Source organism: Pyrus communis, chromosome 8 (genome assembly GCF_041283825.1).
Source record: "Pyrus communis isolate YQ-2024b chromosome 8, ASM4128382v1, whole genome shotgun sequence".
In the NCBI taxonomy this organism is placed as follows: Eukaryota; Viridiplantae; Streptophyta; class Magnoliopsida; order Rosales; family Rosaceae; genus Pyrus; species Pyrus communis.
In genome coordinates, this window is record NC_142572.1 from 11,906,296 (window position 1) to 11,922,506 (window position 16,211).

At 37.1% G+C, this 16,211-nt stretch overlaps 1 protein-coding gene across 1 annotated transcript; it reads right to left on the reverse strand.

The window, feature by feature from the left end:
* Window positions 1-13,511: 13,511 nt before the first annotated feature.
* Window positions 13,512-15,192, reverse strand: LOC137716910 (small ribosomal subunit protein uS17). The gene is made up of 6 exons (XM_068456262.2): window positions 15,045-15,192; window positions 14,931-14,971; window positions 14,662-14,762; window positions 14,057-14,201; window positions 13,886-13,975; window positions 13,512-13,751 (listed from the first exon to the last, which is right to left on the reverse strand). Exons 1-6 carry the CDS (start codon window positions 15,054-15,056, stop codon window positions 13,661-13,663), a joined length of 480 nt encoding a protein of 159 aa, XP_068312363.1. The 5' UTR covers window positions 15,057-15,192; the 3' UTR covers window positions 13,512-13,660.
* Window positions 15,193-16,211: the final 1,019 nt, after the last annotated feature.

The following is a 16,211-nucleotide window of genomic DNA, read 5'->3' on the forward strand; positions in this document are numbered from 1 at the left end:
TATATTTATTTTGACTATTTGTGTAGGGATTAGTTTACATAACTGATTAACTTAAACCTTAAATTGCTTTAGTTTTAAGTTGAAATTTAGTTACATTTCTAGATTAAATTAGTACCCATCCTAGGACTTTCAATTGGCACCAGAGCAGGTCATTAAAAATACCTAGTGAGATTCGTGGGTAGTCTAGGAGGAATAGGGCTATGGGTTCAGTTTCTCATCCACCATATTTTGATGGAGACAACTATGCTGCATGGAATGCAAAGATGAAATCATTTCTCTGGGCGCTTGACGACAGAGTATGGCTTGCGGTTGAAGAAGGCTGGGAACCTCCAACAGTTAGTGAAACAAAAGACGAAGGACAATCTTCTGTAACTGTTTCTATGCTTAAGCCTAGAAGACAATGGAGTGAAGATGAATGCAGCATTAGCACATTCAATCAAAGAGCATTGAATGCGTTATTCACTGCCGTTTCGCCTGAGCAATTTAACTACATTAGCAAATGCACAACGGCGAAAGAAGCTTGGGATATTCTTGAAGTTACTCATGAAGGTAACTCCACTGTCAAAGAATCCAAGCTTCAAAATCTCATCACGCAATTTGAAAATATCAAAATGCTAGATGATGAGAGTTTTTCTGACTTTTATGCTAAGCTTAGTGTAATTGTAAATGGTTGTCACAATCTTGGTGACAGCATTCCTGAACATAGAGTTGTTAAGAAAATTCTAAGATCTCTCCCTTCAAGGTTTCATGCGAAAAGGACAGCTATAGAAGAATCGAAAGATTTAAGCACTTACAAGTTGGAACAATTGATTGGATCATTACAAACATATGAGTCTGACTTTACCGAAGTCAAGAAAGGAAAAAATGTTGCCTTCAAAGTCAATAATGAAAAAGTGAATGAGGATTCATTTGAAAACCTGACTCAAGATGAATTTGCTCTTCTTACCAAACAAGCTAGGAAATTTTTGAAACTCAGAAGTTCCAGGGGACGTGAAAATAGAAACAACTTTGATTCAAATTCCAAAGTTCCTCGTTCTCGAGATGTCTCTCATGGAAATTCTTCTAAGTTTGTCAAACTTGGTGAAAAGAAAAGTTCAAATGACAAAGACAAGTGTTTTGAATGTCAAGGGTATGGACATCATGCTCATGAATGTGCCAATACTCTTAAAAAGCTGAAGGATGAAAAGAACAAGGCGTTAACCTCCACTTGGAGTGACAGCGATTCAGAGAAGGACACGGCATCTGAAGATGATGATGAAGTGGTTGCGTTTGTTGGAATCTTGGATGGATATGAGACTGATGACTCGGTAGTTGAAGAACCTGATTCCGTAGAAGTCTTACAAAAGTATATTGCACTTTATGATATCACCATGAAAGTGAAGAAAGAAAATGATGAACTGAAAAATAAACTTGTGCAGCTTGAAAGCGAGAAGAAGGAAGTAGAGATTGAGCATCAATCTCAAATGGAACATGCAGAGAAGCTACGAGAGTCAATGTTGGAAAAACTACATATGCTCGTATCTGAAAATGAAATCCTTGAAAATGAATTAAGAGGCATGAAAAAGAAGGTTGAAGAGTTTAGTATTGGATCAAGAAAAATTGACAAAATGTTAAGTTATGGAAAAAATTCAGGTGATAGAAGTGGTTTAGGTTTTGATTTTAATGTGACTGGAAGTTCTTCCTCTTCTGTTACTAAATTTGTCAAAGCGTTACAAGAACCAAGCAGGAAAGAAAGTAGTGATGAACCCTTTGGAAATTCGTGTACCACTACAAATAAGCCAAATTCTGTGAGCACTTTTGTTGATCCAAGAAATTTCATTAGGTTAAAAACCTTCATTCCTACTTGCCACTTCTGTGGAAAAATAGGACATATCAGACCTAGATGTAACAAACTTCGAAAGGAAGATCGAACTAAGCACACCACCCATTGGATGTCTAGAAAATCAAATCTCAAAATGAGATTTGTTGCTAATCCGAAGCGAATGAATAGGATTTCAAAAATAATGCTCAATTCCATCACTCCAAACTTAAAACAAGTATGGAGAAGAAAGGAGACTCAAGTTTGCTTATTGGATAAGATGTCACCATCATCTGATGAAGACAATCTTACATGTTTGGTGGCTTTTACTGCCCTCTCAACTTGTCAGTCTGATACTTGGTATCTCGACAGTGGCTGCTCGAGGCATATGACTGGAGACAAAAGATGGTTCACAACCTTCACCGAGGATTGTAAAAATGGAGCAGTCACTTTCAGATATGGAAAAAGAGCAAGGATTGTTGGAAAAGGAGAAATCAAAACTCTAGGAATTCCATGCTTAAAAGATGTCATGTTAGTTGATGGACTTAAAGCTAGCTTAATTAGCATCAGTCAAATTTGTGATGATGATGATGCTGAAGTATTGTTCAATAAGTTGAAATGTTGTGTGAAAGTTGCTAGTGGGATAGACATTTTTGAAGGAAAAAGGTCTAAAGACAACTGTTATTGTGTGAATGCAAATGAATCACATGTGCCAAATATATGCAACAAAGCAGCTGATGATGTTTTGGATTTATGGCATAAAAGATTAGGCCATATGAATTGTAAGGATATGATCAAGCTTTCCAAGAAGGAATATGTGAGAGGTTTACCAATATTGGCTGGAGAACTTGGAATTTGTGGAGAATGTCAAGTGGGAAAGCAAACAAAGAGTTCACACAAGTCAACAAACTACATCTTAACCTCACGACCTTTGGAGCTGATGCACATGGACTTGGTTGGACCAGTACAGACCAAAAGTATTGGGGGAAAGAAATATATTCTTGTCTTGGTGGATGATTTCTCACGTTTTACTTGGGTTGCATTCTTGCGTGAGAAATCTGATGCGTTCAAAGCATTTTGTGGCTTGTTGAATAGAATTCAAAATGATAGAGTTGCTTCAAATGATCGTGTGATAAAACTCAGAACCGATCACGGAACTGAATTTGAAAACACATCATTTTCTGAGTTTTGTGATGAAAAAGGAATTGCTCATAATTTTTCTGCTCCAATCACTCCTCAACAAAACGGAGTTGTTCAACGGAAAAATCGTGTGTTGCTTGACATGAGTCATGTCATGCTGACTAGCGCTCGTTTGACAAGTCATTTTTGGGCTGAAGCAGTCAGCACCGCTTGCTATACTGCAAATAGGTTCTATCTTCGACCTGGTACAAAGTGCACACCATATGAGATTTGGAAAGGAAAGAAACCAAACGTGAAGCATTTGAGAGTGTTTGGAAGTATATGCTACATTTATAGAGATAGGGAAATGTTAGCAAAATTCGATTCACGAAGTGATATTTGAATTTTTCTAGGATACTCTCTCACTAGTAGAGCATATAGAGTGTTCAACAAGAGAACTAAAAATGTCATGGAGTCCATTAATGTTGTTGTGAATGACTCCTCCTTAAGTATTGAACAACCTGCTTCAGATGAAGAATTCCTTCAAAGTAAATTAACCGATGAGTCATCCACTACTCAGGTTGAAGTGCACCAAAATGTTGACTCAACAAAAGTTTTGAGAAAAGGACACAAGCAAGTGCAAAAAGATCACTCCAAGTCCGACATTATTGGCAACGTGGAAGATACCATACTAACAAGAAGCAAAACTACTGCTATAGTAAACTTCACGTACTACATATCAAAGATTAAGCCAAAAAATGCCAAGGAAGCTCTTTTAGATGATGATTGGATAATGGCCATGCAGGAGGAACTCAATCAATTTGTTAGAAATGATGTATGGTATCTTGTTTCCAAACCCAAAGAAACAAATGTTATAGGAACAAAATGGGTTTTTCGGAACAAAACCAATGAACATGGTATCATAACGAGAAATAAAGCTCGTCTAGTTGCTCAAGGATACACTCAGGTAGAAGGTTTGGATTTTGACGAGACATTTGCTCCTGTTGTGAGATTGGAGTCCATTAGGTTGTTACTTGCTTTTGCATGTCATCTGCATTTTAAATTATATCAAATGGATGTCAAGAGTGCTTTTTTAAACGGAGTACTTCAAGAAGAAGTATACATGGAGCAACCAAAGGGGTTTATTGATCCAAAACATCCTGATCATGTGTATCGGTTAAAGAAAGCTTTGTACGGTTTGAAACAAGCTCCTAGAGCATGGTATGAAAAACTCTCAACCCATTTGTTAAAGAAAGGATATACAAGAGGAGCTGTTGACAAAACCTTGTTCGTTAAAAGAATAAACAAGGATGTGATGATAGCTCAAGTGTATGTGGATGACATAGATTTGGCTCAACATCTGACATACTTGTCAAAGAATTCACTGAAGTTATGCAGAGCGAATTCGAAATGAGTATGTGTGGGGAATTGAATTTTTTCTTAGGATTACAGGTCAAACAAGTTGAAAACGGTATTCTTGTCTTTCAGACAAAATATGCAAGTGAGCTGGTTAAGAAGTTTGGTTTGGATTCAGCAAAAACCAGCCTCCAATCCCATGGCAACAACCACAAAACTTCACAAGGATCCAAATGGAAAAAGTGTTGATCAAACCCTCTATAGGAGTATGATTGGAAGTTTGTTGTATCTTACTGCTAGTAGGCCTGATATCTCTTATAGTGTTGGTGCATGTGCACGATATCAAGCTGATCCAAAAGAATCGCATTTGGAAGTTGTCAAAATAATCATCAGGTATGTACGTGGCATGGTTGATTTTGGTTTACATTATTCTTTTGAAACCAATTCTGAAATTGTTGGATTTTCAGACGCCGATTGGGCTGGAAATGCTGATAATCGGAAAAGTACTTTTGGAGGATGTTTCTATGTTGGAAACAATCTTGTTGCTTGGCATAATAAGAAACAAAATTGTGTTTCCTTATCCACTGCCGAAGCTGAATACATCGCTGCTGGTAGCTGTTGTACCCAACTGCTTTGGATGAAGCAAATGATTCGTGATTATGGCATTAATCAAGGCACCTTCTCTATTTTCTGTGACAACACTAGTGCTATAAAGGCATTAATCAAGGCACCAGTTCAACATTCTCGTACCAAACATATTGACATTCGTCATCATTTTATTCGTGTTCTGGTTGAAGAGAAGGTTTTAATATTGGAGTTTATTGCCACTAAACATCAACTTGCAAACTTGTTTACTAAGCCTCTCGACACTCATCGTTTCGAAACTTTTCGAAAGGCATTAGGAATATGTCGTGTTCTCTAAACTTCATCTTTTCATTTTTTTTCTTTTTCTTCCTTAGTTATTAATTTTTCTTAAACTTTAACGCAAAAGAAGTCCAATTCTTGTTAGTCTACAAAACTTTTGTCCACTGCATTCTCTACTTCGTGCTACACATAATATGTTTTTGCTTTGGTGGTTGATACTATATGTATGTTTTCTGATTAAACTTGACTTCTTACCTGCACCTCTGCACCCTGTGAGCTTTTGAGCCTCTAGTTAGTGTATGCATTTTTCATACACTTTTACTCGTTTCTGTGTGCTCTATCTTATGTGATTTTTAACTCTCTAGAACTTGCTTTGCGATCTCTCGAGGCTTTGTATCGCTCTTTACTCTTCTTTTGAGATGAAAATAAGAATTACGATTTTTTTTTTCTTATACCCCAGTGCTTTAGTATTTTTCTGCATTCTTGAACCTCTCCTTCAGTTTATATTCCTTGCTTCACTTCTTATACCCTGGGTCTCCCCACAATCCAAGCCAGTTGAATAAATTTTTTAGGCAAGGGTCCAAGACTGTTTCCCATTGCAGAGCAAAACTTGTGCTGACAAAATCTTTCCAAGTCAAGAAAAGCTATCTCAAAAAAAAAAAAAAAGGTGAAAAATCAAGATTCGTGTGTATAACACACCTGGCAATTGTTTATCTCTGAAGCCACTCAAAGGTATACTTGTACTTGAAGACCACAAATATATTAAATGTGCAAAGCACTCTCTATTGCTCTAGTGGTTCTCTATGTCTCCACCTCTCTTCCGTTTTATTTCGACAGGATTCTATAGCTTCTTGGACTTATCTCCTCCATATTTTTTTTTCCTTCATCCCGTACCTACACCCTGCTATCACCCTTCGTAAGAACCTATTTCATCTCTTGAGGGTAATTTGTTGATGTGTGGAGATGAGATTGCTCTGCAAGCCTATGGTAGGGTATTCACATAATGATCTTTTTGAGTGTAAACACTTCACCCCAAACACCTTGAGTGAAATTTGAGAATATTCCTTGTGAGTTTAGGGGTTGCTCTTGAGTTGGCTTGTTTAATCATATTGCATATCTATAGTCTTGACTATTTTGGCTTTCTTTTGTTTGTATTATGTTTCCGTGGACAATAAAAAAAAAAAAATCGTTATTTTCCTTTTCTTTGCTTTATCCCCTTTGATTTCTAGATAATGAGTCGTTTTCATCTTTCTATTCTTTTATTTATTTATTTATTTTGTTGTTCTGCTTATCTCTTTGGTCTTTTAAGTTGGGTTGAACTTGGACTTCTACTTTGGTTTGGTCTTTTTATTCCCGTGTTTTTCCTTTGTTCATTGTCAGTCGAACATCTCATCCTTGTTTGTTATTTATTGCCTTGGTTTTTTCATCTTTGTTTCTTATTGCCGTGGCCTCCATCTTCCTTTGTTGTCGTCCTTATTTTTGTTTTCCATACAATTTTTTCATCATGGTTTCATCACGCAAGTCTACACGTTCTCATGTTTTGAAAGGCACGACTCCGAGCATTATTCCTCCCTTCTCTTCTCCCCGCACAAGGTCTGTGACTCGCAGACTGTTTTCGTCCCCACCTGCTTCTTCAACTTTTTCTGCTGATTGTCCCACTGAGGTTTTCAAGTGTCTTCTTGATCTCAGCAAACAGTTCTCTCAGTTGGAGCAGTTCATTAAGATTTCTATCATGGATCTTAGTCATCGACTTTCTCAATTGGAGTAATGTATCCATCGTATCCCCAATCACATGTTTACTCCTCTCATTCATATTTCATCATCTAATGATGATTCTGACTTCCGTCCTGCTAGTGTTCCACCACCTTCTCATACTCCATGTCCACCAATTCTGGAACGCACACCGCTGCCAACTCCTACTTCAGACGATGATCCAGAGAAAGATCCTGAGGAAGATCTCTACTGGGTTACCGATGACGAATCGTTGCCTAAGCATGATTAATTTGGCTTTTCCTATGACAAAAAGGGGGAGAGACTATAGTTAGGGGGAGAGATTTTAGTTAGTAGTTAAGGGGAGTGATTTTTTTTTTGCTAGAATAATGTTTTAGTTAGTGAGGGTTTCTTTTAGTTTATTATTTGGATGATACATCATGTTTGAATGATTATCTTTATTTCATAATAAAGCTTCTTTTTATTTTCTCTTTTGGACGATGAAAGATAGTTGATTGATTATCCTTATTTCTTAATAAACATGCAACATCTGTCTTTTGTACGTCATGGGTATTTTGTTTAATGTGTGCAGATTACAGACTTCAGTGCATAAGTTTTAAATTTTTGAAATATTTGAGGGTTTTGTCAAGGAAATGCCAAAGGGGGAGATTGTTAGTGCAATATTGGCAATTCTTGACAAAATGCATAGACTTGTTATATATTTTCAATTGTAATTGTTTAAGTCTAGGGAGGTCTCTTACTCTTTTGATGAGAAGATGTTACGTGAACAAGATACACATTCAGGTACGTTTGCATGCATGCATCAAATTACATTCATCTATATCTCATGATATTGTATTTGAGATAGGTCTTTTATTAAAACTACTTTCAAGATTATTTGATTGTATTTTCAAAAGACTTATCTGATTGCATATTGATGAGAGTTATCCAACTAAATGGATTGCATGGTTGTCATTGTTTTAAAAAAGTTGTTGCCGTGTGTATCTAGGAGTTGTGGTTTTAAAAGGATTGTCATTTAGCTAAAACCTATCATTAGTTATGAAATCTTATCAGTTCCAAATTGGTTCCCGTGCCTTGAGGGTTACAAGGAAAGTTTGAAATTGGTTTTGGTTCAAGCCACATATGCATGTTTTTCTTGGATTATAGATTGGCAGCAGCTTTGTGTTTTTAAAAGAGAAAACATTACTTTCAGTACATTAATCTCAAATTAACTTTTCAGTGGCTGCCATCTTGTGGTTTCAATAGCATGTGTTTTTAAAGAGAAAATATTTTTTTCATGCTGATTTTCATTTGGTTTTATTGAACGTCAATTATGAAAATGTGCCTTGTGATTTTCGTAATTGATTGATTTTTCAACCAAACACTTCATCATATAAACATTATGCATGATCGAGTTAGTATCTTGCAAAGTTCGAGGAAAAGGTGATTGACGATCGTGTTAGTGTCGTGCCACTTCAACTCAAAGACTGAAGAAAGATCGAGTAGCAAAGCGCGAAGACAAAGCTGCCAACTAGTATGGTTGTCTAGTTGATGAGTTCTTGTAAGTCTTTATGTATTCTTTCTTTCTTAGTGCTTCCTGGCTTGGTAGCCCGAGGATTTTCCCAGTGGTGGGTTTTGCCTTGTTAAATCCTACATCATGTGCGTACTCTTTATATTTATTTTGACTATTTGCGTAGGGATTAGTTTACATAACTGATTAACTTAAACCTTAAATTGCTTTAGTTTTAAGTTGAAATTTAGTTACATTTCTAGATTAAATTAGTACCCATCCTAGGACTTTCAATTGTGGTCAATGAAATCGCGACACTTGTCGCATTCCTCAGTAAGCTTGGTGATGAAGGTATTGGTAGCCATTGAAGCAAGAGTTCGGAGGTTTTTGTCCAAGTTTCAAAGGTTGGTCTTTTTTGGGTTACGAAAGCTCATGGCAAGAGTTTTGAGAATTTTGGAAGTGTAAAGTTGGAATGAGGCCGGAGGTGATATTTATAGGCAACTGGAAAAAAAGATCGACGATTTCAAATTCAAAAGTTGAGGGGTAAATCCGGCCGAAATATTTTGCAATCATTACAAAATTTAAAAATCCAGGTGGAAAGACCAAAATACACTCGAATCGGGGTTGCACGATTGCATGTGATGGTGAGTTTTAAGGCGTAATCATTATGAAGAGATGTTTCGACATCTACGCACCTCAAACGTGGGGTTCATACATCATTGAAGCCAGACAGTCGCAACGAGAAGTTTCCACATGTCAAACATTTATGACGTTTAAAGACTGACATCCGAGGTGGGAGATCGTGCTCAATAAATGCATCTGAGTGGATGGGAATATTCGAAATTCACAAGGATCTTTTGATCGACCAAAAAATGAAGATCGACATTTGATAATGGGCCACTTCTTCAAGGTTGAAGTTCAACTAAATTCTGTAGGTCAAAGACCTTAGAAGCGAAGGGGTAATGTTTGGGCCCAAAATGATATTTTTGGCCTAGCCCGAGGTTCTCGGTCCAATTAGGAGTCTCAAGAATATTCTGCCATGGGTCGAGCCCAATAGAGTTCGGAAGAGTGCTATCAGAATGTGATTTCTGCCTAAATCAAGATGAAATGGTTGAATCCTAATACAAGATGGACTCTTTAGAGTTTTAAAAAACTTCTGAGTCAGAGAAGATGCTGAACTTCAAGGGATGAATCTGAATGATTAAAGAGCTTAGTTCAGAGTCCTATAGAGGTTAGGATTGGTTGAGATAGAATCAGATTGGGATGAGGAATTTCAGTCCAAGTGAAATTCTAGTTCAATTATTTGGGAAATTGCTTTTATAAATAGAGAGGGAGATGCATCATTCAAGCTGCTCTAATTCAAAACACAACTATCCTGCGCAAACCTCTCAAACACCTTGAGATTTTTATTTTCTTTTTTTCCGCCAACACATCTTTAATTTGGATAAACAGTATTATGAAGGCAACCGGCAACATCTTCAGTTTGGATAAACAGTACTGGAGTCGTAGAATCAGCCGACCGATGAACACTGTCAGTTTGGATAAAGATAGGAGCATATTTATGTGACTTAGTTAGCTTGTTTTCTTGCATTTACATATTAGTTTCTACTTATTATAGTGATTTAAGCTATTTTCGTGTGTTTCTAGGTCTTAATGGTAAAAGAAGCAAGAAAGTGCATTTTAGAGCTATTTGGAGCAGTTTTGGGCATCGAATGGATAGCTTGCATATGGAGCAAGGTGGATGGACGAATTTGAAGTCAAAATAGGCTAGGAACATGCTACAAATCTGGAGAAACAAGTTCAAGACAAAGAAGATAAGGAAAGAGCAAGAAACATGGAACATTATCCAAACCTTATCCTAACCTAATCTTGTTCTACCTTATTTCTAGCTGCAAGGGGACCTAAATACCTGATTTCTAGAAGTCTCATATGCTCCTAAAAGGGTGCCACACCCTTCCCCTTAATCCCCTTTCTAGAAGACCCTATCTGTCCTTAAATACATGCCGCACCAACCTTTCTAGAATCCCTAGAAATGTGGCGCCTCTCCCTCTTCTAGAAGCTCTAGAACCTGCAATCCTTTTCCTTAGAGAATTGAGCAATCCTTTTCCCTTCAGATTTTGGTGCACCTTAGTCTTTTTCCCACCTAATTTCTACCAAACCCTAATCTGATTTCCCTAGGGTTTGCCGTGCATCATATGTATATCTAAGTTTGTGCCGTACCTATCCATTCACTCATTCATTCATTCAACCATCAAACACTATAATTCACACCACATACAACTAAATCACCCTAGTGCCGCAGCAATGAAGGAAGGAGAAGAGGACTTATGTCGTGCTTGTCATCATCCAAGGGAGTACCGTGCCTGCTATTGGAGTGTGGAGTGCTTCTGGGTTCTTTCTATCCTTAGTTTTAGTTTGATGTTTATTTTAATTTGGTTTTCAATTATGATGAACATAAGGAACTAATTTCTTTATAGTTGGAGGTGAATTCAAAGCCACGATTATATGTTTTATATGAATTGATTACATCCAGTTATTATTTCTTGAGTCTTGAATGTGATTTGCTTATCTGAGTTATCAAAACTTATTTATGTATGTTGATTGAGGGTCGACACTTAATTTGCATGCATGAATTTGATGCTAGAGTATAAGGAAGTTTCACCTAATCGTTATGAACTTATATTCACAGGTAGTGGAAGTCACTAGTCATGATTGTGTTAAGTAAATCCTTGGTATGAGTATCATGCTTTTCATAGTTACGAATGCATCGTCAATGCTTATGGTTTTCAAAGAACTTAATGACCTTTGATATGTCTTTCTATCATGCTTTTCATAGTTAGGGAACTTTATAAGGATTATTTTGGTTGCGATGCGTATTCCATCCAATTCAATAAGTTAAGGAAAATCTGAAAGTTAATTTGTGTTTTTCACGGTTAATTTGGGGCATTGTCATTCATAGTATAAAGGAATAAGAACTGGAAATTGGTTTGTATGCATATGTCATGTGTGGAGAATGACCCTCTAACTAGCCTTTCACCCTTTTTAATTCACCAAATTCGTTTTTATAAAGTGTTTTATGCAAAGTTTCTGTTTTAAGTTTTAATTTCGTCAAAAACAATCCCCGTTTCATTAAGTCTTGTTATTTGAGTCAAAATCTGTTTTCTTTTAGTCTTTTGAGTCAAGTTAAGTCTTATTTTCGTCAAAATCACTTGTTAGGTCCAGAATTGAGTCTTTTTTATTGTTTGTAGCTGTTTTGAGTCTATAGAGTCTAATTTAGTGTTTTTAAGTCTTATTTGTGTTAATTAGCATCCCTAGTTAATCCCTGGTCTAGAACAATCCCTACTTACATATATACTACAATTGTCAACATTAAGGTTTAATTTGTGTGTCAAGTTAATTTTCACATCAATAAACAGCACTACTTCGAGACCGACTGGTTATCTAAGTCTTGGTCAACAAGGATCTTCGAGTCCTTGTTGGAAGAGGTCATCTCATCAACCTTCTCAACGAAGTAAGGTGTTACCACGCTCAGCACATTGAAATCGAGTTTATTTTATGATTGGATATTCGCAAGTACATTTTAGAGTTCGGCATTCTGACGGCCGAATTACATTTACAATCAAGACACTTTCTCTTTTGAGTATTTATGTCTGTACAGTCTGGTACCAGTTCGACGTACTTATATTCTCACAAATATAATTACTGAGGCAGAACCCAGTGCCGATGATTCACGAACTTCGAAGAAACTAGCAGCCTTATTATCAGGCTTTAGAACCCAAAGGCCGAGACGGTGCCTTCCTCGACTGCAATCGCAAGACGCAAAAGTCACCAGCGTGCCCAACGCCACATCAACATTTATTATCCCCCGGCCAAGTTCGGGCGACAAGTTGGCACACCCATCATTCAACTGTAGGACGTAGTTGGCTTATTAATTACTCAGCATGCGCACCACATAGGTTAAGTAGTTTTTAGGGTCAACAAGTTACGCAGATTTCTTTTTGGTTGTTTAGTTCTTCTTTTGCTTGAGTAATATATGCATGTGAACGTGCAGGTATCGCCCATCGAAACTTACTCATTTCATGTATAAGATGGATCTCATATTGAAGTTGAATTTAAAGGAAAAGAGTTGCATATGCCGGCAGTATAAGAACAAGAGATCTGACAAGTAGGATGTTAATACCCCTTTCTTTGACTTTGGACAGGATAGGATGGGAGTCGAGTCATTTGTTTGGTGTAGACAAACCACCCAGGACTTGTGAACTTCCTTATTCTAGGGGGGGATAATACTAAAAGTCCCGAACCAAACTAAAAATGTCACAAAACCGAACCGAAAACATCCCAATCAAAATCCTGAACCGCTCAGTACTCAAAACCGAACCAATCCCAAAAAGTTTGGTACGGGATTCAAGATCACATATGCCTTTGTTCGTTAATCCTGAACTGAGCCACATTTTATAATATATATTTAATTGTAAATTAGGTTTAAGAATTATGTGGACCGTTGGATTGGTTGAGATTTAATCTCAAACATCCAATCTAACTTAAGGTTCAGTGTCTCTCTCTCTCTTACATTCTATCATTCAGCATTCTCAAACCCTCTCTTTCATCTCTCTTGAGTACTCTCTTTGTTCCCTCCGCCTTTTAACTCTCCTCCTTTCCCCCACCACCGACCAGTCAACCCCCTGCTCACATCACACAGAGAATCACAAATTTTCAGTAATTCTTCATTTTGATATGGAAAAATGATGGTGAACGATGACGAGAAGATGACAGAAGGCGTTGCTCCGACTAAACCCACACATCCTTCAATTGTATAACTTGTGTGCAAGGTTGGGTTACATAACCAATATATTTCACACAAAACCTATCCTAACCTATCCTGTCCACGACACATTTAACACCATCAAACAGAGAATTGGACTCGGCCCTTTTAATTGGATATAACCTATACCATCCACCCAACCAAACGGGGGCGTAAAGGATTAAAATTTCAATCATGTCTAATCCCTTCTGACCCCCTCTAAACAAATAACCACTGGCACCCGACACTAGACTAGCTAGTATATGTTTGAATGCACTAAATTGGCAGACCCACACATTCACAACAATATGAATATAAAATGAGAATATGGATAGCAAAATTCAAGATAATGGTTCAACAAAAACCTTAAACTCACCTTAGAATGATGAATATTTTAAAAGCAAATAAAATGCCAAAAAACAGTTCATCTGTCAAGAGTAGCTCAATCTAAATGTACTTCTTGCACAAAAGTAACACTAACATACTGCCCGAAATGGCAAAATCATATTCCAGTGAATGCCTTCTTCCCAGTTCCAGATGAACCGGCTGGAGTCACCTTCAACACATTAAACCTCACTGTCTTTGACAATGGCCTACAAAATTCGGACAGAATCACTGATTAAACAAAAATACAAATTGACTACTAATGGGTAAACAATCTAAAGCATTAAAAAACCAATCAGTAACAGTTTTACGAAATTAACGAGCAACATGAATAAAATCTAACCTGCACTGCCCAATGATGACATAATCTCCCTCTTTCACACGGAAGCAAGGTGAAACGTGAGCTGGGATGTTAGAGTGCCTTTTCTCGTACCTACAAATAAGTGAAAAATTAATTATCCTGTTGTTAAGAAACAGAAGAAAACTTCACTTTGTCATAGTAATTTGGCCTCACCTCTGGTACTTTTTAATATAATGCAGGTAGTTACGACGAACGATAATAGTCCTCGACATCTTGGCACTGTGGCAAGTACCAGAGAGAATACGACCCCTGATCGAGACATTGCCAGTGAATGGGCACTTCTTGTCAATGTATGTTCCTGCAGTTATACGCAAGCAGTTCTTTTATGTAAAAGATGACCACCAAACTTCAAATCACAAGTCATTGTACCATTTACAGTTAACAAAACCCCTTCAAGCGTTCTTCGCCTCCCCACATCACTCAATTCACTGCATCATTAAATGTACATGACAAATGCCAACAAGCAACAATAAATCTCAAAGCATTTCATGGCATCTCTAATTAATCATACAAGCAAATGAGCTGAGAGCCTGAGACGATATTACAATCAAATCAAAATACACGAAGTATCAAAGTTGTAAGATATTATTCATCATTTAGGTTTCCGAACTTTAATCTCAACCTAAAAAAGAATATAAATTTGAACCGATTACACGATTTCGATCAAACAGGGGTCCATGGATAACCCATATGCTTGACATTGCAAATATCTAATAAAATGAATAACAACCACCAGAAAAGTAAACATTAAAATATACCTTCGATAGCATCTCGGGGGGTCTTGAATCCCAACCCAACACTCTTCCAGAAGCGATTGCCTCCCTTTCCAGGCCTCTTTCCCTTCCCTGTCTTCTTTGAGCTGCAAAAATTCATAATTTCCATTTATTATACCTATTAATATTATGTTATTAAATAAATAAACAAACAAAATCATTTGATTTCAGCAGAAGCAAATGAACGAATACACGAACCAAATCCGATCTTAAAAAAGCTTGAATAATGTGAGATTTTGAAATCAATTGTTTACCTGAGGAAAACCTTAGGCTGCTTCAAGAAAGCCTTCTCGGTCTGCAACAAAAACAAGCACGAAACGATGAATTGAGAAAACGGAAAAGTTAGAGAGAGAGAGAGAGAGATCTACCTGTTCCGCCATTTTCGAGCTGGTTCGAGGAGAGTGGAGGAAGCCGACGCCTTAAGCAGAGAGTTAGTGAATGAGCAAAAACCCTAATCTATGCGGAACGGAAGTGGCGATGCTGGAGATGGATATATGTGGAAACCCTAATTGGTATATTGACCAAAATGTCCTTGGGTCCGTTTAAGAGAGATCTGCCCGAAGGTTAATTAGAAATCTTGGGCTTTCTAATCTTTTGATGAAAACTTGGGCCCTTTGGGCTCATGTAAGAAAGATAAGAGGAGGCAAGAACGTGTGAAGTGTGGACACATAATGCCACGTAATCAAATGAAATAGTAGGGTTTCTGGTTTTTTTTTTTTTTTTTTTTTTTTTGGTCAAACGATAGATTTTGTTAGATTAAATTTTAGATTAGTCACAAATGGGTTCAAACTCACGCCGTTATGTCAGGGCTTAACACTTTTCTACCATTGTGGTAAAGGGCCACTTGCAAGTTTTTTTTTTTCTTTTTTAAGTTACTCAAAAAAGTGGGAAAGTGGGAAAGTAGTTTTACATATACAATATCATATAAACCAATCATATTCTACCAACAGTCTCAATTGCAAAGAAAAATGATCACCGTATCCATTCAAAAAATAAACAAATAAGGAAGCTCTTCCAAGTTCCAAAGCCTTCCAAAACTTTCCTCCATAACCAATGCAATATCCTTCCTAATTGAACTAAGTATGCTTCTTAAAAAAACCCTAGGCTTAGTTTCAAATTTGGCAACAAAGTTTCACAGAAAAAAACATCATGGTCTAAACTATGTACTTTCCTTTTCAGTTTGATTGGACTCATTACATCCCAATTCACATAGCTTGTTATTCGTTGATGCATATGTGACTTACAATACAAAAACGACCATAATTCGCAAGCACGCTTTTGCATACGACATTGATATCATAGCCTATTGGTGGGCTTAACCCAGCTTAAAAATGATATCAAACTACTAAGCCCAGCCTCGTGTGTTGTGGAAATTTGAGGCCCAAACAATTTAGGCGGGAAAAAGAGAGCCAAAAACTGGAGGTTGCGGTCCTACGTGAATTTTAAGTCCCAGTTGTCAAATCTTGATATAGAAATTTTTCAGTTTGTCAGGAACACGGAACCAATATATTAAGTGTCATAATACAAGTACGTGG

What these genes read in the sequence shown, in the direction of transcription:
- LOC137716910 (XM_068456262.2), bottom strand. An exon ending in CAGCCTAAGGTTTTCCTCAG is followed by an intron (nt 14,763 to 14,930) that starts GTAAACAATTGA and finishes GAATTTTTGCAG; the next exon opens with CTCAAAGAAGACAGGGAAGG. An exon ending in TATATTAAAAAGTACCAGAG is followed by an intron (nt 13,976 to 14,056) that starts GTGAGGCCAAAT and finishes ACTTATTTGTAG; the next exon opens with GTACGAGAAAAGGCACTCTA.